General features: G+C 45.2%; 1 protein-coding gene and 1 long non-coding RNA gene across 11 annotated transcripts in view; one reads left to right on the top strand and one right to left on the bottom strand.

Annotated features, from left to right (window-relative positions):
• GSG1L (GSG1 like) overlaps positions 1 to 23,305 on the top strand; it is a 169,782-nt gene that overhangs the window by 63,538 nt on the left and 82,939 nt on the right. For 6 of the 10 annotated variants that reach the window (XM_054042262.1, XM_054042261.1, XM_054042256.1 and 3 more), the window contains 2 exons: positions 8,257 to 8,368; positions 12,557 to 12,724. In XM_054042262.1, coding sequence (XP_053898237.1) covers positions 8,257 to 8,368; positions 12,557 to 12,724 — 280 coding nt within the window. Of the gene's footprint in view, positions 1 to 8,256; positions 8,369 to 12,556; positions 12,872 to 13,094; positions 13,205 to 18,875; positions 19,668 to 23,305 lie in introns of those variants that run through there. The other 4 variants (XR_008446477.1, XM_054042258.1, XM_054042259.1 and 1 more) reach the window with 4 other exon arrangements.
• Positions 1 to 23,305, bottom strand: part of LOC128844489 (uncharacterized) — a 57,595-nt gene that overhangs the window by 17,308 nt on the left and 16,982 nt on the right. Inside the window, exons 2-3 of the long non-coding RNA XR_008446478.1 lie at positions 6,305 to 6,493; positions 5,633 to 5,836 (exon numbers count right to left, since the gene is read on the bottom strand). This is a non-coding gene — a long non-coding RNA (uncharacterized LOC128844489). The remainder of the gene's footprint in view (positions 1 to 5,632; positions 5,837 to 6,304; positions 6,494 to 23,305) is intronic.

Here is a 23,305-nt window from a genome sequence, read left to right as displayed (position 1 = left end):
AGGTCCCCCTGGCTCCTAGGATCAGGGGCAGCCGAGGGGTCTCCACGTGCTGCACCCACCACAATCACGAGCTCCATGGCTCCCAGTGGCCAGGAAAAGCACCAATGGGAGCTCCCGGAGCCAGGCTTGCAGGCACCGGCAGTGCACAGAGAGCCCTCTGCCCCTCCCAACCCAACCCGACCCTAACAGCCAGAAGGACCTACCGGGAGGCTAGGAGGGGAGTCCCGGTGGTGCTTACCTGGGGCGGCTCCTGGGAAGCATCTGGCAGGTCCCTCTGGCTCCTAGGGTCGGGTCAGGGGAGGGCTCTTTGCCTGCTGCCGGTGCCTACAAGCCCGCAATGGCCCCTTCCCACTGTTCCACCTCTCTTCTCCCGTACTCCACATGCCTTCCTCACCCGAACCCCCAGTCTGCACTGACAGGGCTGGGAGTGTAGGGCGGTTTGGGAGCACTGGAAGAGCTGTGGGATGCAGGGGGGTTGGAAAGCACTGGAAGAGGGGGTTGGAAAGCACTGGAAGAGCTGTGGGGTGCAGGGGGGTTGGGAAGCACTGGAAGAGCTGTGGGGTGCAAGGAGTGTATTAGCAGAGCTGGGGACTGCAAAGGGCTTGGGGTGCACTGTCAGAGCTGTGACATTCATAGGGGTGGGGTGCACTGACCCAGCTGTTGAGTGCCAGGCCTCCCGCCCCTTAGTTCCCAACCTCTCTCACCTCCCTTACTATCCATCAACATTTATCCCCCTTTCCCACACTGCATCCCCAAACCCCTCTTCTCCACTCCTCCACCCCTAATAAGCCTGCCCTCCCAGGACATTCACATGTCTAATTTCCACCCCCACCCCCAAATGCTTTAAGAACATAGCATATGAATGTCCATACTGGGTCAAACCAATGGACCATCTAGCCCAGTGGCCTGTCTTCTGACAGTGGCCAATGTCCGATGCTTCAGAGGGAATGAACAAAACAGGACAATTATAGATTGCCAGATGCTGGGACTGGATGACAGGGGATGGATCAGTCAGAGACTTAAGGACACCAGAGCATGGGGTGGCTTTCCTGACCATCTTGGCTACTCACCTTTAATGGACTTATTTTCATTCTTTTTTTAACCCAGTTACATTTTTGGCCTTCACAACATCCCCTGGCAATGAGTTCCACTGGGTGACCTTGTATTGTGTGAAGAAGTACTTCCTTTTGTTTTAAACCTACTGCCTATTAATTTCATTGGATGACTCCTGGTTCTGGTGTTATGTGAAGAGACAAATAACACTTTCTTATGTACTTTCTCTACACCAATCATGATTTTATAGACCTCTATCATATCCCCCCTTAGTCATCTCTTTTCCAAGATGAACAGTCCCAATCTTTTAAATGTCTCCTCATACAGAAGCTGTTCCATACCCCTAATTATTTTTGTTGCTCTTCTCTGTACTTTTTCCAAGTCTAAGATATCTTTTTTGAGATGGGGCGACCAGAACTGTGCACTGTATTCAAGGTGTGGACGTAGCATGGATTTCTATAGTGGCATTGTGATATTTACAACACTATTACCCATCCCTTTCCTAAGGTTCCTACCATTCTGTTCCCTTTTTTGACTGCCGCTGCACATTGAGTGGATGTTTTCACTGAACTATCCACAATGTCTCTAAGATCTTTCTTGAGTGGTAACAAAATAATGGAATCCAAATTAGCTATCATTTGGGATTATGTTTTCCCAATGTGCATTACTTTGCATTTATCAACATTGAATTTCATCTGCCATTATGTTGCCCATTCATCCAGTTTTGTGAAATCCCTTTTTAGCTCTTCACAGTCAGCTTTGTACTTGACTATCGTGAGTAATTTTGTATCATCTGCAAACTTTGCCACTGCACGGTTTACCCCTTTTCCCAGTTCATTTATGAATATGTTGAACAGCAGAGGTCCCGGGACTGATCCTTGGCCGTCCCCCCCATTTACTTCTTTCCTCTGTGAAAACTGTCCTTTTATTCCTACCCTTTATTTCCTGTCTTTTAACCAGTTACAGATCCATGAGCAGACCTTCCTTCTTATCCCATGATTGCTTACTTTGCTTAAGAGCCTTTAATGAGGGACCTCATCAAAGGCTTTCTGGAAGTCCAAGTACATTATATCCACTGGATCACCCTTGTCCTTTAACCCCCTGGCACTGCTGCTGCCAGACCCCCCGGTGAGGGGTTTTGGGAGGAAGTTTTTGCTTTATTATGCCCGATTCAGGTTCTGGGGTGGCTGAGGAGTCGGTACGTGCTAGTGAGCTTCCCGGGTTCATCAGTAATCTCCCTGGATTCCAGAGAGATTACTTATGAACCCAGGAAGTAGAGTAGCAAATACTGCTGCCCAGCCACCCTGGAACCTACATGGGGCATATCAAAAGCTTCTTCAGAGGAGAGTGAGAGGCTTCTCCCCACAACGTCTTGGGGTCTGGGGAGGGGAGGGGAGGGGATGGGAGATGCGGCATGGCTGTGGCTGGCCTGGGGCACCTCTGGGCAGGTGGATGGGGGCTTTGGCTGGACTGGGACTAGGGTTGCCACCTGTCTAATCACACAAACCTGAACACCCTTGCCCTGCCCCTCCCCGCCCATTCCCTGAGGCAACATCCCTGGCCGGCCCCTTCTCCAAGGTCCCGCCCCCTGCTCACTCCATCCCCCCTCCCTTTGTCGCTTGCTGTCCCCCCACACACACACTCCCTTTCACTGGGCTGGGGCAGCGGGTTGGAGTGTGGTCTCTAGGCTTGGGCCCAGGGGTTCAGAGTGTGGGAGAGGGCTCTGGGCTGAACCTCAGGCAGGGGGTTGCAGTGCAAGAGGGGGTGCAGGGTATGGACTTTGGGTGCGGGAGGGGGCTCAGGGCTGGGGAAGGGGGTTGGGGTGCAGGAGGTGGTGAGGGGTGTGGGCGCCGACTGGGCAGCGCTTACCTTGGGCGGCTCCCGGAAGCGACTGGCATGTCCAGCTCCTAGGCTCAAGGATGGCCAAGTGGCTCTGCGCATTGCCCCTGCCTGCAGGTACCACCCCCACAGCTCCCATTGACTGCGGTTCCTGGCCAATGGGAGCTGTGGAGTCAGTGCTGGGGCGGGAGCAGCGTGCGGAGACCCCCTGCCTACCCCTGTCCCTAGGAGCTGCAGGGACATACCAGCTGCTTCCAGGACTCATGTAGAGCCAGGGCAGGTAGGGAGCTTGCCTTAGCCCCGCTGTGTTGCCCACTGGACTTTTAGCCACCAGGAGACTGATGCTGGGAAACTCCCAGCCAATCCAGGAGAGTTAGTCAGAGGAGTCCCAGGTAAGGTTGCCGAGGGAGGGAGGTGCAGGCACTCAGGGCTCCAGCTGGCCTGGGGCTCCTCTGGCTTAGGGGGCGCCACTTGGTACTCCTCCAGGCAGGGCAGGGGAGAGGGACTCATGGCTCTGGCCGCGAGGGAGGGGGTCTTGGGGCTCTGGCAGAAAGGGTGTGGGTGGAAGGGGTGGAGCTGGGAGCCTGCCTCCTCTAAGTGGGGGCTCCACCTCTGCATGTGTGGGTGATTATTCTGTTCTTTACTATAGTTTCAATTTTCCCATTACTGAAGTGAAGTTTCTTGGACTGTAATTGCCAGGATTGCCTCTGGAGCCTTTTTTTAAAAATCTCCCCATTACCTATCCTCCTGTCATCTGGTACAGAGACTGATTTAAGCAATAGGTTACATATCACAGTCAGTAGTTCTGCAATTTCATATTTGAGTTCCTTCAGAACTCTTGGGTAAATACCATCTGGCTTGGATGACGTATTACCGTTTAATTTATGTATTTGTTCCAAAACCTCTTCTACTGACACCTCAATCTGGGACAGGTCCTTAGATTAGTCACCCAAAAAGAATGGCTCAGGTGTGGAAATCTCCCTCACAGCCACTGTAGTGAAGACTGATGCAAAGAATTAATTTAGCTTCTCTGCAATGGCTTTGTCTTCTTTTAGTGCTCCTTAGCACCTTGATCAGCCTCCAGTGGCTCATTTTGAAGCAGGAAGCCTGCCAAACAATCAATGTACTTAAATACTTTTTTGCTGTTAGTTTTTGTGCCTTTTGCTAGTTGCTCTTCAAATTCTTTGACCTGCCTAATTAATTATACTTTTACACTTGACTTACTAGTGGTAATGCTCCATTCTATTTTCCTGAGTTGGAAGTCAAATCCTATTTTCAAAAAGATGCCTTTTTGCCTCTAACCTCCTCTTTTACTCTGTTGTTTTGCCATGGTGGCATTTTTGGTCCTCTTACTATTTTTTTTTTAAGTTGGGGTATACATTTAATTTGAGTCTCTATTAGTGTTTTTAAATCGTTTCCATGCAGGTTGCAGGCATTTCACTCTTGTCACTTTGATTACATGCCCCCAAAACAAACAGCTACCCATGACTCACAAATTGTAGCCAATCTCCAGTCATTCCTTTTGTCTTAGGTTGGGGTTTGTGATTAATTTATCAGTAGTTACGGTAACTGAAAGGTGGGTTCAAACCCATCAAGGGTGAGCGCAGATTCATCAAGCTCACTGAGGTGTGATTCATCCAATGGTTAGTGTCTCTCAGCTTAGCAGTTCAATGCAACAGAAGGAAACTGGTTTCAGGGGGGATCCCCAGGCATCAAATGACATCAAACTGGGACCCCTAACACTACCATGCAGCCCAGGAGGCACACCAAATTTCAAAGCAATCTGATTAACCATTTGGATTTTAGAGCATTTACAAGAACCAAGCTTTAAAGCACATAAAATAGTGGGAATGGAAACCCTTTAATTTTTCTGTATTGGCCCATTCACTGTGTAAAAAAAAAAAAGGTACAATTTCTTAAATATTGTTATCTATTTGGGTCCCTCAAGGATTTAGTGGGAACCATGGGTCCCGGGGCAAAACTCAGACTGAGTCCATTTTGACCCACATCTCATCAATAGTTTGATCTTGAGCTTTTGGCTACCCCCCACTCAACGCATACACAGTGCTGAACTCATATACTGTCAATCTGTAAGTATAGTTCAGTTGACTGTTCGAACGGTGCCATGAAAAAAAGAGTATACATTCAACCCAAGTCTAGGTGCAGTCCCATTCTGACTGCCCCCAGATGCAGCCCCAGGGACAGAGCCCATAATGAAAAGACATCTCATTGTCTTGGAGAAAGAGTATTGGTGATGGAATGGCCTTTGCTTGTACTGTGGAGGGCAGGTCACTTCACCATTGACTACACCCTTGAATCCAGACCTGCGCCAGATCCAGGAAACAACCATGTCCAGCCCCATTAAAGGGGTTGTAGCTGGACGTAATCATGGAATCAGGTTCCCCAAACTGATCCCTTCTTCTGCCAACATGCATCTTAACAACTGTGGATCACTGCCATCCCCACTTGTATGTCTTGTTCTGTCTCTGCATCCCTTCCACACCTAAGGTGAGCTGCACCCAACTTGCACTTGTGGATTCTGGAGCCTCTAGTAATTCAATGTACACTGGGTTTGCTAAGGCTACCCAGCTTCCAGTACAAAGAACACTTGCCCCACACTTAGTGAAATTGATTGATGGGAGCATGCTATCCTCAAGTCCCGTCACCTACTAATATGTGCCCCTTTGGGTCAAAATACAAGACCACCAAGAAACCCTGAAATTTAACTTTATTAACTCACCTCACTTCCCCATCACACTTGGCATCCCCTGCCTCTTGGTCCATGATCCAAATATCTCCTGGAAGATGCAAAAGGTATGGTTCGAGTCAGGCTATTGCCAGCAATGGTGTCTTGCAGAGTCAGGCAGCAGGGATAAGAAACAGCATGGAGAAGTCCACCACCTTCTGTGTCCAGCAAATTCAAGGAGTAACAGCTCACTAATCCCTGCAAAATATTAAGATTTTGCTTACATATTTGATTTTAAAAAATGCTGATGTCCTACCCCTGCATAGGTCTTATTATTGCTCCATTGATCTTCAGACAGGGGCCAAAATTCCACTGAATGGTTTTATACCTTTTTAGAGCCAGAACTCCATGCCCTATGGGAATACCTCAATGAGGACCTAGCAAAAAACTTTAACCATCCATCTACAATCGACCACAGGGGTTCCAGTTCTGTTTGTCAAAAAGAATACAGCTCTTCACATCTTTGTGTAGGTTGTCGAGCAATGAACAACATTACTCTCAAGAATGAATGCCCTTTACCTTTGAACAATGAACTATTGGAGAGAGTGGGCTCTGCTAAAGTATTCACCAAGCTTGATCTTTGTGGTGTTTTACAGTCTAGTCTGTATCCTAGATGTCAGTGAGTGGAAGACAACATTTCACAACCAGTATGATCATTCTGAATACCTTGTTGTGTCCTTCAGTCTTTCCAACGCTCCAGCCACATTCTAGCACTTTGTGAATGACATCTTTAGAAATGTTCTGAAGCAGTTCGTAGTGATCTACTTAGATGACATCATCATCTTCTCAGAAATCCCAAGCCCTTCATGGCCAACGTGTGTGCTTGGTACTTGAGTGTCTTCAAGCAAATGACCTCTACAAAAAAACATGAGACGTTTTATATTGCGTGTAACTTTATGCAATTTGGAACTGTTTCTGTTAAGAGGTTTTTTTCACATATATATAAATTTCATGTTATGATCAGTCATTCTGAAATACTGCACATGGTGCACTGCATTTCCATCCCTTTACTAATGAATTACTTCCTGCCCCAAAAGCAGTCCTCTACTTCCTAGTCAGTCCTCACACTACCTATCATACTTCATTTGCTTTTGAGCTGTTGATACTCACCTACAGTGGCCCCACAATTCCAGTCTCCACTGCCCACTTGCTAAATTTTCAAACACCTTCATGCTTTCTCCCATGCTTCGGAGATTCTCCTTATGAATGTACACAAAGCTACTTCATTATCCATCTTCAGATCCCACCTCAAAATTATCCTTTGCTGTGATGCCTCCAAAAACCTTGACAATGGTTGGGCTGCTGGTGTGCAGAGACCACTGCTTACCATGCTGACTAATACTGTCTCATTGCTTAGGGCTGGTCCACACTAAGCCCCCAGTTCGAACTAAGATACGCAACTTCAGCTACGTGAATAATGTAGCTGAAGTCGAAGTATCTTAGTTCGAACTTAAAGGTACTTACCGCGGGTCCACACGCGGCAGCTAGGCTCCCCCGTCTACTCCGCCTATTCCTCTCGCAGAGCAGGATTACCGGCATCGACGGCAAGCACTTCCGGGATCGATGTATCACGTCTAGACAAGACGCGATAAATCGATCCCAGAAGATCGATTGCTTGCCACCGAACCAGCGGGTAAGTATAGACGTACCCTTACTTGTGCTCCCCCATCTGTTGTCTCGTCTTATACTTACATTGTAAGTCCCTCGGGGCAAGGACTGTCTTTTTGCTCTGTGTTTTACAGCACCTAGCACAATAGAGTCCAGGTCCATGACTAGGTCAGTGGCTCTCAACCTTTCCAGACTACTGTACCCCTTTCAGGAGTCTGATTTGTCTTGTGTACCCCCAAGTTTCACATCACTTAAAAATTACTTGCTTACAAAATCAGACATAAAATACAAAAGTCATAGCATGTTATTACTGAAAAATTGCTTACTTTCATTTTTACCATAATTATAAAATCAATTGAAATATAAATATGGTACTTATATTTCAGAGTATAGTATAGAGAGTGCAGTATAAACAAGTCATTGTCTGTATGAAAGTTTAGTTTGTATGGACTTCGCTAGTGCTTTTCATGTAGCCTGTTGTAAAACTAGGCAAATATCTAGATGAGTTGATGTACGCCCTGGAAGACCTCTGTGTACCCCCAGGGGTATATCTACCCGCTGTCCTATGTGATATAGTAATACATATAACAACAACAACTTCTCACAAGGGACACTTGGGGCTGGATGTTTATATGATTCTTGGAAATATCAATTTGTATGAGCAACCAATGGAAGTATTCCGGTACCATGCAGAAGCTGAACGGCATAACCAGAGAAAACCTGGCTTACAGTAGCAAGGTTGATGTTAACATTAATGTGTTGGCAAGCTCTTCAAAGGGTTCCCTTTATACCATCAGCACTCCTGTACCGTTCAGACTGTGTTGTAAAATAGCAAAACCTGAATGGCTCCCTTCCTCTGCCCACAATGTGCTGCCTTTTCTGCAGTGATGCAGGGTGCACCAAGAGGGTTATCTGCAGGAGCTTTCAGCACCTGCTGGAGTTGGGGAAGCTCCTTCAGGAAGAATAGAAAAGATCGGAAAGATGTTCCTGTTGCAATTCCTGCTTTCCAGGTCTCTTGGGGATGGTGGCTCATATGATGTACACCCAAGTTTTCCAAGTGACAGTCAGCCTCGGACCAGAAGATTGGAGACCACATTCATGGGACTATGGCTGGTCCTTCTGGTAAGTGTCTCCTTCATTTAGTATCTTCATCTCACTCTTGGATTGTCTGATTATGGATATCAGTGCAGGAGTTACAAACATGGTCTTAAATATCCAGGAAATTGTATGTGCATTTCCAAGTGCAAAAAACACACAGTTGATCATAGACATTGGATTGCATTGGCTAGTTTTGAAATTGCAAATAAAAATCATTAGTTATATCTCTTGCAAGTCAACTGCAGCCACAATTACCACCACTGAGAGCAATTCCATTAAGTGTATACATTTGAATTAGGTGCCATAACATTTCTGAAACTCTTGGTTTCATGTATTTACAGTAAAGGCTCAATTGTGTCTTACAGGGAAATTTTCTATAGAAGCTGCAATGGCCCTATGTGGCAGTGGGAGGCATAGCTCTTTTGGATCTCCCAATAGCACCCAGGGGGAGTTTCTTGGAAGGTTTGAGGCAAATCAGACAAAGTGTTTTGGAGAGAATTTAATGTACAGTGAGGGGGGGTTGGTTTTGGAATGAGTCCCATATTTATTTTGCTCATGAAATAAAAATACTGGCTTGGCCTAGAAGCCCCCCAGTATGTTTTATTGTTCTACCCTTTAGGAGAACTGGCACATTTGACTAGTACAGGAGTATTTGGGGAGTTAGGAATATTTTGATCACAGTTTTCACAACTTTCAACAGCTTGCATTGTCCTGTGGAGCCTGAGGAAGGGGTTTCCATTGTAATTTATTGCATTTTAATTTTTTTTATTACTGAGTAATATTTTAATTCTACTCCCTGAATCAGGCAAGTGTGGACACACTCCCTGCAGACACCAAGGCAGGGGATTATTAATGATCCCTCCATCCACACATACATTCCAAGGCAGGTGGTTATTAACCCTCCAGGAGCTGAGGCAGGATGTTCTTAGCCCCTCACACCTCAATGCAGTTGATTATTAGCCCCCTCCACATTGTGAGGCGAGGGATTAGCCCTCCCCCTCTTCCAAATCCCACATTCCAATGCAAGGGATTTTTAGCCCCCCACTGCTGGGATTAGCCCCCCCACACACACACACACGACTGTTATCCCCCACAATCCCTCCTGTGTTCCAGTGCAAGGAATTATTAGCCTCCCTCACCCCCTTTAGAAGGGTTATCAGGAGGCTATTGGGTCCCGCACCCTGGTTTCAGAACTCACTATGCACCAGTTCACATTGTTAGCCACATAAATATTGGATTTGCAGTGGCCAACTAATTGTGAGTGTCAGTTCAGTGATGAGCAGGAAGCAGCCTGACATAGCTGTGAGGGAGAGGCTGAAGGTGCCATGGCCCAGGTCATGGTCACTGGGCATTCCCAAACCTTCACACATTTGTTTAAAGTACACCTCTACACCGATATAACGCTGTCCTTGGGAGCCCCAAAAATCTTACTGCGTTATAGGTGAAACTGCGTTATATCGAACTTGCTTTGATCCGCCAGAGTGCGTAGTCCTCCCCCCCCCCCCGAGCACTGCTTTACCGTGTTATATCTGAATTCCTATTATATCAGGTCACGTTATATCGGGGTAAAGGTGTATAACAAAACTTTCATTTTCCTTGGTGTCTATTGATTCTTTATGTTATAGCTACAGTCTCCTGCCAAGCTTCCCTGAGTGACTGAGACACATTCTCATGCTTAACATTTTTATCTCCATGGTAATGATGTTGCCATTCTGGAATATCTCTTATCATAGGACCTCCAAGCACTTTAGAAACATCAAATCAGTCCCAGTGCCCCCTGGAAAGGGCTGCACATCGTCAATATTTTTATTCTGCAGTTTGGGAAACTGAGGCCAGAGGTTAAGTGGCTTCCCAAAGGCCACGCAACAAACCAGTAGCACTGCTGAGAAAAGAGCCCAGCCTATCACTCTCAGGTCCTTGCTCTGACCATAAAACTATGTTCCCTCCTTCCAGATTAACAAACATAATTGCCAAACAGACCAGACAACTGTATCTGCCTCTGGCAGTGGCCCACATGTAATGCTTTAGAGGAGGGTGAAAACAAAACAAAAAACTCCACATGGCCTTCAGGCCAGTTGTGAGGTGTTGTATGTAGGGGAAAATTCCTTGATCCCCCTAGGGATCAGATGATGCCCTGAAGTTTGAAGTTTGATTACCTCTAAATCAGCAACATAAATATATAGGATATTATTTATAGCTTCCTTTTAAATCCAGTTCTAGTGTTTGAGTGTCTGGCCTACACAGCAGGAAGGCCTACACCCCCTACTGAAGAAGTCCAGGAGAGGAAAGGTCATCTGGTGGCTGGGCTTCAGAGGGTGGGTGTTCAGTTCCTGACTATGTCACAAGCTTCCTGTGTGCCGTTAGTACAATTGCATAGTTTCACATTGATTCAGTCCCCCTTCTGTAAAATGGGGGGAAGAATACCACCCTTCTTCAAATAGGAGCTGTGGGAATTAATGTTTGTGAAGTGCTCAGATGTTATAGCAATGGGGACATATAGGTAACTAGACCAATTGCCACAGGTGTTATGGAGGTGCAGGTCATGACAGCATAGAGCTGAGTTTTGCACTTAAAGCAGGAATTGGAATTCAACCTCCTAGTTGTATTTAAAAATCAGTTTAATCTAATCTAGGACCACACATACCCAAGTACGATTAATGAATTTATTACATTGCTGCAGGGCAAAATTAAGGTTGTTTGGATATCAACTGCACATTTCTAGGTCTTACCCTGTCTGGATTTCTTTTAAGTTTAACTTTAACTCAGAATTTCCAACATTTTTCAGATGTTGAATTAATGAAAATTTTTAAGATCTTCAAACATAGCTCCTCCAACTACATTGCAATAAAAATCCCATGCACCAAATCTCAGAACCTAGGTCAGCTGACTCATGCTCCTAGGGCCGGGCAGCAGAGCTAGAAAGAGCAGTGTAGACATTTGAGCTCAGCTCTGAGACCCTGCGTGTGGGTGGGTGGGTCTATATCACAATATTATTGCCCCACAACCCAAGCCGGTGAGCAGGAGTCAACTGACCCAGCCTGGCTGCATTGCAGGTCCTTTAGTGCAGTGTAGACATACCCAGAGAAACCTGCCTCACACTACCCTATAGCTCAGTGCTCTCTCCTGCAGTATGGGAGACCCCAGTTCAAATCCTACTCCAACCTTAGACAGAGGAGGGAGCCAAACTGTGGTCTCTCACAGCCCAGGTAAGGTCCCTAATCACTGAACTATAAGGTAGGCACCACCTCTTCCTACTGCTGTTTTGTGAATAGCACCAAAGCTCCAAAAATACAAATAAAAACCTGACTAAAGCCATTCAGTGAATTCATATCACATTCATGAATAGTTTTAGGTCAACTGAAACTGCATTTTTGGAGAATAAACTATTCATTTGAAAAATTTCACCCCACTCAACTGTAGCATCCATGTTACCAGAAAGGACTTCTCAGTGCCAAGGATAAGAATCATGGCCAAAGTTATCCTGCCTTGCATTACGGAGATCAGGCCACAGTTAGAGCTGAATGAATAATCACTGTTTTTAGTTCATTGGCCAAAATGAAAAAAAACACCAACAACAAAACAAAACAAAAAAAAAACAACTCACCTTATTTCAGATTAAACAAAACATTGTTTGATCTGAAGTTAAATATTTTTGGATTTTCAGTGTTACATTACATATTGGTATGGGTTTTTTTTTAACCCTTTAAAAAAATCCAGCTAAAATTCTTGACAAAATGTCATTTCAAACTAAAAAGTCAAAACATTCTGAAAATGTTGAAATTAATTGTTTTGAATATATTTTTATTCAGCTGAATCTATTGACCCAAACTTGTGAATAGTTTTGTTTGACCAAAAAATATATATGTTTTTTGGTGAATAAGCTGTTGGCTGATCCAAGCGGTCTAGCTCTAGTCAGAGTTCTTTTGAAGTAAAATGAGTCAAATCTGTTGTTGTAGCCATGTTGGTCCCAGGATGTTAGAGAGACAAGTTGGGTGAGGTGTATCATTTATTGGACCAACTCCTGTTGGTGAAAGCCCAGCTTTTGAGATTACACAAAGCTCTTCTTACATCTTTGTTACTGCACCCATCTTCTGTCTCTAATATATTAGTCATTCCTGACCACACTCCATTTACATGTGTCTCTTGCCTCCAGAAACACGAGGTGGGCTGCTGTCTTAACCCCATTCTGTCTGCTGGTTTTTCTTTCCACAGTCTGGCGTGGGGTTCTTTCACCTGCTGCATGGCTGCCTCAGTCACTACATTGAACTCTTACACTAAGACTGTAATTGAGTTCAGACACAAGCGCAAAATCTTTGAACAGGGCTTTCGAGAGGAGCAGACCTTCCTAGACCAGGAGGCAATCAAGTACTTCAGAGAAAGGTCAGTGCAGTCAGTCTCTGGGTCAGTGGAGGTTTTTGTGGATGCTACTGCTAGCCTCAGAAAGTCTGGGATCTCACCCACCTCTGTAGATCTGGGTGGAGTCTGAGATACTTGGAGAAGAACCATGTTAAAGAGAAGCCCATAGGATTCTGCTTGACTTGTGTTTTTTCTTCAGTGTTGTGAAGTCCCCATGTGTGCCACTTCTTACATCCTCATTAAAGGCAAATTGGCAAGCTCCCTATGGCATGTGTCTGATTTGCAGGCAATGTTGCAAATGGAAGCAAAGACTTTTCTCCTAGTGTGAGTAGCCTGAAAGTCTTACACCAATGTTCAGTGTTTGGTGAAAATGACATTTTCCCTTTGCCTAAAGGAAGCTGCCCCTGCTCTGGGAGCATCTGCTTGCAAAAAGCAATTGAGAATCCAGGCAGTACAGATGCCCAGATGCCTCTCTGGAAATGGGTTCAGGCCTGCTGGAAAGAGGTGAAAATGCTTGGGATTCAATGACATGATTGGCTTCAATTTGTAAAATGTGTTCTCCATTGCAACAGCCAGACATTGTGCTCTGACCCAGGGTCCGAAATGTGCAGCCTTTGGGAGTAGGGACAACTGCATACTCCACCAGCCTCTCCACCCAGAACACATCAGACCCCCTTGTTATTTCACATACTCCCTGAGACACCCACTTACCACCTGTCACCCTCAGCCATGCATGCACACAGAACTGGTCCTCCTTCCCCTGTACACACACCTCACCTATCAACCCCACCACTTGTGAACACACCCCACTTGCCATGGACACTCCCTCTCCACTTCTCACAGCCCTGCCACACATGCACACCACTTCTCACCCCTGCCATGCGCACACCTCCTCATTCTAAGAAGGATAAAGTCACCCCCCTTCTTCCCCAGCATGTGCACCAACCACTCACTCTCTCACATTAACACATGAGCACTCACAACAAATACTTGATTCCCTTGCTGCCTGCATCCAATGCCCATCTCCCAACCTCCACTCTCCATGCTCAAATATCTACAACTCACCTGACCCCATCAAACACAGCCCATCTTCCCCTGCATACTAACACCCCCATCCTCCTCCACATAGACACAAGCCACCTATCCCCATCCACCACACACTTTTACTCCATATACACATTCGTCTTTACCCATAAACACATGCACCCATCCCCCTCTGCAAGTGTACCTACTGCCTGTCCCCTCCACACACTACTCATCCACATTACCCCACCCACCTACAAACCACTCCCATGCTCTGCAGCCTTCCTTGCATACACCCACTGCTCCCCCACACACATCCCATGAATCCTACTTACTGCCTACAAATCACATCTCCCTCCATACCCACTACCCACCCCCCTTCACACACAACCACCATCTGTCCTCCCCACCCCTGCTACCCATCTCCCTCCATACACAACCACCACCCACTGCCCATTCTTGCAAGTACTCACACACAGCCCATCCACTTCCAGTAATACACACATCTCCCCACAAACACACCAGCCCACCATTTTGCTACACTTGTAATCATCCCCTCACAACCTGCCATCTTCTCCACACACTCCCCCCACAAATCACCCATCTCACACACACATTCACATGCCACCCAACCCCCTTGTCGACACGCTGCCCATACTTCCCCCCCCCCACACACATCACCCAACACAAGCTTCCCATATTCCTTTCCCACACTGCTCATCCTGCCCACAAACATCACACATCTGCCTACATATACATGCACTACCCATCCCCCAGACACTCTAGACATTTCCCTACCACCACACACACACCATACTCCCCCCACACACCAAGCAACCCTCTCAACACACATCACACAACCTCCACAAAAACTCTCCTCATCCCCCCTGCACACACACACCACCCATCCCCATATCATACCCACTACCATACACACACACACACACCTCTTCTCCTGTCAATCCTCTACACGCCATCCCCACACACCCTGCACACACAACCTGTCCCCCAAACAAGTATCTTTCCCCACTCACATATGTACACCACCCATCCTCCATATACACACCACTCATCAGTTTAGGTGCATGCCGCCTGTTTCCCTACACACACTGACCCCTTGCAAACACACCACACATTCCCCCACAAAAATACCACCCTTCTCCCAACATACACTGCCCCTCTTCCCAGACACACAAACAAACCACCCATCCCCTTCTAACACGCATACCACCCAACCCCACTTACCCCCCCTGCCTAGCCTCTCCTCCAGACACACACTCCATTCATATGCCATAGGGCATACTTCCCTCACCCTCGACACCTTCCACCATCCCCACGTAACACCCACTGACAGGGTACACATCACCCCCCAAAACACACAAGCCACTCACCTGCCCCACGCACTCATATCACCCATTCCTCCCATAGCGCATTCCTCCTCACATATGCTGCCCATCCCTCTGCATGCACCCTCCACACACATCACCCCCTCACACACACTGCCCAGCTCCATCCACCTACAAGTTTCCATTCCACCCTCACATACCCGTAGCCTGTTCCCTAGATGCCTAGTGCTCATTCCCCTCCACACACACCCCACCTCTTCCCCAGTGTCCATCCCTCTGTATGTAGACTGCCTACCTCCTCACACACAACTCCCTACACATACACACTGCTCATCCCCCGCTCACACACACACACCCCTAACAACCCACCTCTTCCTCACATGCACGCACACAGCCCATCCTACCAATCCTCCACACACACAAGCTGCCTATCCCCTGGCATGCACACTACCTATCTTGCCCCCCCCCATACACTGCCCCTTCCCCCTCACACATGCATGTTTGCCCCACACATACCACCCCTTCCCCCTCATACACATTCATTGCCTCCCCCATCCGCCTGTCTATCCCACACACAACCCATCCTCCCAAACTCATCCATCGCCCATCCTCCTTCCACCCCATGGCCCATTTCCTCCCACACACCCTCACCAACATGTATTTTCATGTACACACCCATCCTCCCCACACACCACCCATATCCCTGCACAAACATCAGACGTTACCCCCCAAACCACCCATTTCCCCACCAACACACCGCACATCCTGCACAGACAGACACCCTCCCGCCCCCCACTTCCCAGTATATAGGCATTGCCTAGCTCCCCTGCACACAGGCCAGCCATCATCCCCCTTGCAAACCACCCATGTCCCCTTAAGGCCTACTTCTCCCAACCCCATTGCAAACACAACTCGTCTTTTCCCCTCCCCACATACTGAGCCCATCCTTCTCCCACACTGAAGCTGCCCATCCCCTTGCATGCTCATCATTCATTCCACAAACACATAGTGCCCATCTCCTGCCACACACTGCTCAGCCAGACACATGCACTGCCCCTTCCTCCTTCCACCAGTCCATTGCCCATCCCCCCCAACCACCACACATACACTCACAGCCCCTCCCTTGTCATGCTTGTGGCAGATGAAAAAAAAAATCAAAGGAATTCATGTGCCAGTGTATCAGCTCCCCACATAGATCAGCAGCAGGGGTTAATCTAGGACCATTAGATACACAGCTCAGACTGCTACCCTTGAGCTAAAAGAGTAGCCACGTGAGATGACAGCAGAAGTAGGTTGTGATCATCCATAGGTCAGCTGCTATAGAGAATGCTGACTCATCACATCAAACAGTATCAGGATAGCTAAGTGACCAGCTCTGGGTTGAGCAGGAGCAATATATCAGAACTGCCAGCTAGCAACGCCGAGCAGACTGGAGTAGCTGCTTTCATTAGCAACCTATAGACCTGCCTTGGAGTCACCTGGTTAGACTGTGGATTTGGCTGGGCACTTAGGACTTGGAGCTAATTATTTCCAGTGACTCAGGCTCAGCACACTCATCACCAACAGTTGGTTACATATGTGAGAATTTCCATTTTCCATACAGCATGGACAAGCAAACTGATTTGGCAGACTTTCTGAAAAGCAGGGTGGCTCAGTGGTTGAGATGGAAGTTGGCCATATGAGAAAGCTAGGCGCTAGTCCCAGCTCTGCTGGAAGTGACTTTATATAACCTCTGTATTATTCTATCTGAAATTGCAGGAATACCTGCCTGCCCCCTCAGGTAGGGCAAAAGGCCTTGCTATTAAAAAAAAACAACAACCCATGAAATGCCCAGAAATATTGATGTCAATCAGTGAAGGAGATGAGATGTGAAATAATGACCTCCAGGTTCCCTGCTCAGTGTACCTTTCATTAGCTTAAAAGGTATCTGGATGGGGAAAGCTAATAAACAGGCTGCTCCGCAAGGCGTGGGAGCACATGTTTGGAAGCGGTGCTCTTTCCCATAGGTGAAAAGATATTTTGATGGCAGAGAGCAGGAGGGGAATGAGCCATTTTTGTCCTGGCTGGAGGCATGGTTCTTTCCAAATGCTGGAGCTGCCTCAGCAGGGCCAGGCAGCATGCTTAATGCAGATGGACTGTTCAGAGATTTTGGCAGCAAACCTATGACAACTTCTACTCAGCCAGTACAAATGGTGATTTTCTGAGGCTTATAACTTGGCCACATTTAGTTGTGTTTTATTAGAACAGTAAAAGGCCCCTCTCTGACATCAATTTACAAGCCAATTTACAAGCACCAAAGGTGCTAGAGCTCTTTTTAAAAACTGGTCATAAAAAAAAGTTAGTATGGTCAAATTAAGTTTTGGCGAGTCTTCCCAGAAAAATTCACCCTGAGGTAGAGAGCAAGAATGGAAATTTTTTGCCTGAACTGTTAAAGTGTGGCAGAGTTATAAGCGATTAAAAATGGGATTATAATGGGAAGTGTTAAGCAATTTTATATAGCATCACTAGCAGTCCTTCCTGCATGATAAACAGAGCAAGTCAATTGCATAGCAGACTGTAACAATTCTAACCCTTGCATGTTTGTTTTGATGGTGCTTTTCATCCCATTTGTAGCAGAACATTAGCAATGTTGAACTTTCCTTAATGCTCAAAGTTCCAGGGTCGCGGTTTCTCCCCCTCCGAAATACAAGATGCTTCTAGTTTGTGGAAGAAAGCAGTAGTCTACTTAATCTTTTAGTGGGACATCTCTTGGTGTGGGGATCCCCTAGCTATAGGTATTGCTCTCCAATTGAAAGTTCACTGGTTGGGAATGTGGGTTTGGGTGGCCTTTCAGGAGGCACTCTGAAGGAAGAGCAGTAATGTGTGTGTGACTACATCAGAACTGCTAAATACATCACACCCTGTGCTTGAAGCAGACATTCTACTTCTAGATCTCCTCCCTACATTCAGGGCATACTCCCAAAAACAGTCTGTTGGTGTTTATAATGGCAAAGGTATTCATAAAACCATGTAGCCATCTCATTTAATAGCCTCATTCTCCCCTATATGGGATGATTTCTTTAGGGGAGGAGGTGTTTTTCCTCTAGCCAGAGCACACTGGCTATGCTGCTATATGCCCAGCTCAGTACAGGATGTTCAGATGTTCCTGTCTGGGAAGATCAGAACCTGGATAAATCAGAATCAGACAATTCTTCTCACATATCTCACCACATACCCCAAACACTCCCATATCTCATAAAATAGAATGCTAGATGTGTAGGGCTGGAAGGCACCCAGAGAGGTCATCTAGTCAAGTCCCCTGAGCTGAGGCAGGACCAAGGAAATCTAGACCATCCCTGACAGGCGTTTGTTCAACCTGCTCTTAAAAACCTTGAGTGACAAGGATTTCACAACCTCCCTTGGAAGCCTATTCCAGAGTTTAGCTGCCTTTGCTGTGTTGGTATTTCCAATCCGTAACATAGTTAAAAACTTTTCCTAACTATATGGAATCCCCCCCCCCCACAAGCACATACACATCCCAGAAGACATATATCCTCCACACACACTTACCCTGCCACAAGCGCTCCTTATACAGGTGTTGGGATAATTACAATCTTCATGTAATTTTTTACCATTAAGTTACTGATATGTACTCTGAGCCTCAATGTCATCTTAATTTCCTTTTTTATTTTAAAGTATTAAAAATTCATGTGGATGCTGAACGAGAAACCCAAAGAGAATGTAATCATGTGATATTTCTAATGATCTGAAGATACACAGTAATTAATCTGAAATCACTTGTTTTTAATTGTAACTTTTATTGCCAGATTCACCAGGATGCTCTGGATAATTTCTTGCCGGTCAGGAGCAATGCAAAGCAGCCAGCATGTACTGGCTAGTTACTTTAGGTTTACAGATGCTTTGTACACCGGAAGAGCACAAATCAGTCTGTGTGCACCCCTTTTCCCACACCTCCTCTAGCCCTTCCCCTCATCTGCATACATATACATGCCTCAAATTCTCCCTCCCTCCCGCACCCTCTACATTCCTCTGCACGCACACCCTCAAATTCCTGTTTACTTCTGCACCCCCATTCCTTTATGCGCCCATTCACCAAATTATCCCTTCCTCCTGTTTCCTCTCAAATTCTCTGCATGCACATGTGCACACAGGTTTTCCCACCTGTCCCCACATTCCCCTGCACAGATGCACATGATGAACAGACATGTACACCCCCTAATTTCTCTCCCTCCACTCATTTTCTGTTGAGCAGACCTAGTGCAATGAAGTGAAAAGAAATATTAATGATTAAGGGTCATGTTTTCCCATTTTTCTGCATAACTGATGTTTATCTTTAACAGAGGCTGAAAAAAAAATAAAGATAGCATCCATTTTGAAAGAGCAATTCTTTGTAGAATTCTCTATTTTGCAACTAGAGTTGGGTAAATAATAGATTTTTTTGGTTTGCTAATTCTGAACAATTAAAAATATATATATATGTGTTTTACATCAACCCAGCAAACTTTCACTTTTTCAAACAAAAAAAAAAGCTGAAAAAAGTGTGTTTTGGGTCAAATTAAGTTTTGTTTTGACAAAAATTAAAAAAAAACCAATGTTGACAATTTAATTTTTTTTAATGTTTTCATTAAGCTAAATTAAATTTTGAAACAGTCATTTAAAAAAAATCAAAATGGTTCATTTTGAAATGTCAAAACAAACATTTAGTTTTTCTGGGGGGGGGGGGAGGAGAGGGGGTATTTGGTTTGGGTATTTTAGGTTCTTTTCCCTGACCAAAACAGTTAAGTGAAAACGACATAAATTTGCAAAATGTTTTGGTGTCATCAAATCGGTTATTCATTGAAAGTTTAATGTGAAAAATTTTGCCCAGCTTTAATTGCAACATTATTCTTTAGCCCCTGCTGAAGACAGAGCTGTCAGTTATGAATAATAAAGGCAAAATCACTATTAACTTTACATGTTTGAAGAGTCTGTTATTTCATTACTGAGATCTCGGAGGGGGGGGAAGTCTGACAGTTGAGTGTTAAGTTTCTTAAGGGACCTATTTTCTAATTAGTTTTAACTCAAACTAAAACAGATTTACTTGCACATTAGCAGAAAATTCATTTTATATGCAAAGAGTATATGCTGTGCATTTATGGAGGATAGGTCTATTTTTCGTGGTTGCATCCGTGCTCTAAGTACAAAACTCAACTCAGTCATAACTATGAAGCTGGGACCAGTGCTTCCATAATGACCGTTCTGGAAGCCTTAACCAAGTTGTTTGTCCTTAGGCTGTGCCTGCAAAGCTTTTTAGACACCTTGGAATAAACACTAAGGGAGAGATTTTCAACAGCACAAATAGGAGTTAGGCTAAACTGACCTTTTGTACTTTTGAAAATTTTCCCAATGCTCCCAAAATGGAAGTGACAGGACAGTGAGAAAGACTAAAGCAAAAATTAAATTAGGAGCTACTCAGAACTCTAAAGATTAGATGTTACTGCAAAGTCTAGTGTCCCAGGTGCTCCCAGATTTTATAAATAGGAGGGTCACAATGAAGTAAAGAGCATAAAATGTTGCGCTCAAGCCAACATTGTCAAAGCAGAAGAACCTTCTAAGCAAAGCAAATTCTCCCTGCATAAAGCAAGATGCCTCCTGGGAGTGAAAGCTCTAGGAATATTCAGAATGGAACAGCTAATTGGGTATTTTACCATATGCTGCTCTAGGCGGTGGCCAGCAACTGAGAGAATTATTCCACTAGGTTCCACCAACTTTACAATCCAGCCTGGTTATATTACCAGATATTATAAAAACTCTCCTAACCTATTTCCTAGTCTGTCTGAGCCATACACGGATTCACAGCATTTCTCTGCTCTGGTCTTTCCTCTGATTCCAAATACCAATAAAAGGTTCCCACTATCCCCTTGTCATGGAGTCATCCCCTGAGAGTCTTTTCAGGACTTAATCACAGACCACAACCACTCCGGGTGTCCTTCATCAGCACCACATTTTACTATATTCTTCCAGCAGGTCACAGCCTGTAGCGTTACATGTATTTACATTGCACAGGTAGTTTCCCCATTTGCTTCTAGGAACAGGCACAATACTAACAGCGACCAGTGCGGTCTCTCTGCCTTGCTTCAGGCTCCCTCCTCTTTAGCCTGTCTTTCATGTCAATTTATATAATCCCACCTGCTGGGATTGCTTCCCTATCAATTAGCCTTTCAGCTGTAGCTCTACTCAGTTAATTGACACCCTCTGTCAACTACCTGTCTTCCAGTTAAGTCCCAATTAATATATACTGGCGGGTATTAGAGTGACAGGGTGATGAGTTAGCTTCTTTCTCAGTGCACCCTGTTACAATCCTTCATAATATACATCCTCTCCTGTAAAAGAAGTTACAGGGCTCTGTTTATTGTTGTGACTATTACAATGTAACTAGGCCTACCATGAAGTATTGGTTCTCATGCTGTGGGTAACATAAAGGTGGGATCTTTAATAGAAATTAAAGTCTGCTCACTGGTTTGCAAAAACAAGCTCAGAACCCAATGGACTGTCCTCTGCAGACCACATTCTATCACTGGTTAGAATGTCATTAGTTTAGAGTTTGGAAAGGGGTCTTCACAACACGTCATTTTCATTTTTGTAGATGTATCCTATATGATTTGTATTGACACGATCCTCCTACTGGGCAGAAAATGGACATGGTCTGTCTACATGCTCTCGTATATTTCAACAATGTGTTATTTGTCAAATGCGTCCAGTTAAGGTGACAAAGTTGAACCACAGTAACTCACATAGCCTGCAAAAAAGATACAGGATCAGACACTCAACTGGTGTAGATCAGTGTAGCTCCACTGACTTTAATGGCATTACTGCCATTTACACAAGCTGAGAGTCTGGCCTAGAAGCTCCTCAAGATTTAATAAACGGTGGGTTTTATCTCATCTATATTCATGCACACTCTCCTCAGACAACTACCCCCAAAATAATGCCTAGAGCAGATTTTAAAACAAAACAAAACATCCTGTCTTGATTTTAAATTTGTCAGTGATGGAGAATCCACCTCAACCCTTGGTAAATTGTCCAGTGGTTAATTGTTCTCACTGCTAAAAAAATTACACCTTATTTCCAGTCTGAATTCGTCTAGCTTCAACTTCCAGACATTGGATCATGTTATACCTTTCTCTGCTAGATTGAAGAACCAATTATCAAATATTTGTTCTCCATGCAGGTACTTATGGACTAATCAAGTCATTCCTTCATCTTCTCTTTGATAAGGTAAATAGATGGAGGAACTTTCAATTGGGGAAGTTCTCTAGCCTGTGTGCTGCAGAAGGTCAGAGTAGATGATTATAATGGTCCTTCTGGGCTTAAAAATCTATGAGTTTTCCTGTGGCTCAAGTTTTTCTTATTTCTAAAATGTGCCTCACATGACACTTTGCATTTACCTGAAGTTTTCCCAGCTGTAGCTGTCAAATCACCTGAGAAATGGGAGCATGCAGGACTTGACCCATTTTACAGACAGACTATGCATATAGATTACATACATTTTTCTGTTAGATGTTACTGCAAAGTCTAGTGTCCCAGGTGCTCCCAGATTTTATAAATAGGAGGGTGGATGTAGTGGATAACTTTAAGCAACTACATTTGAAATGTTTAATGTTAACTTATCTGCAAAATGGGGATAAGAAAAGTGAGGGTTGTAGTTTTTCCCATTCTCCTTGTACACCCAAATGACTGAACACTTTTGCTCAAACTTCCAAAAAAAAAAAAATCACCTTCTGGCAGAGACCACTGAAGCCTTGTCTACACTACAGAGGAAATTCGATCTAAGCTACACAGTCTGAGTTACGTGGATAGCATAACTCAAATTGACATAGCTTAGACCTACTTTCCATGGGATCCACACTACACGATGTCAACCAGAGATGTTCTCTCATTAACTCCCCCTACTCTTCTCCATCCGGTGGAGTACAGAAATTAATGGGAGAGCAATCTAAGGTCGATTTAGTGGGTCTTCACTAGACCCTCTAAATCGACCACCAATGCATCGATCACCACTTGTCAATCCCCCAGTAAGTGTAGACAAGCCCCAAGTAAAAGAAGATGTTAATAAATTGGGGAGGGTTCAGGGAAGAGCCATAAGAATGATTAAAGGACTAGAAAACTTGTGTTATAGTGTGTGATGGGTCTCAAGCATCACTGCAGCACCTCCTGCCAGCTGTCATGGGAATTAGCTCTGCTCACCAGAGCACCC

Source organism: Malaclemys terrapin, chromosome 10 (genome assembly GCF_027887155.1).
Source record: "Malaclemys terrapin pileata isolate rMalTer1 chromosome 10, rMalTer1.hap1, whole genome shotgun sequence".
Lineage (NCBI taxonomy): Eukaryota > Metazoa > Chordata > Testudines > Emydidae > Malaclemys > Malaclemys terrapin.
This window is presented reverse-complemented; position numbering and strand designations above follow the sequence as displayed.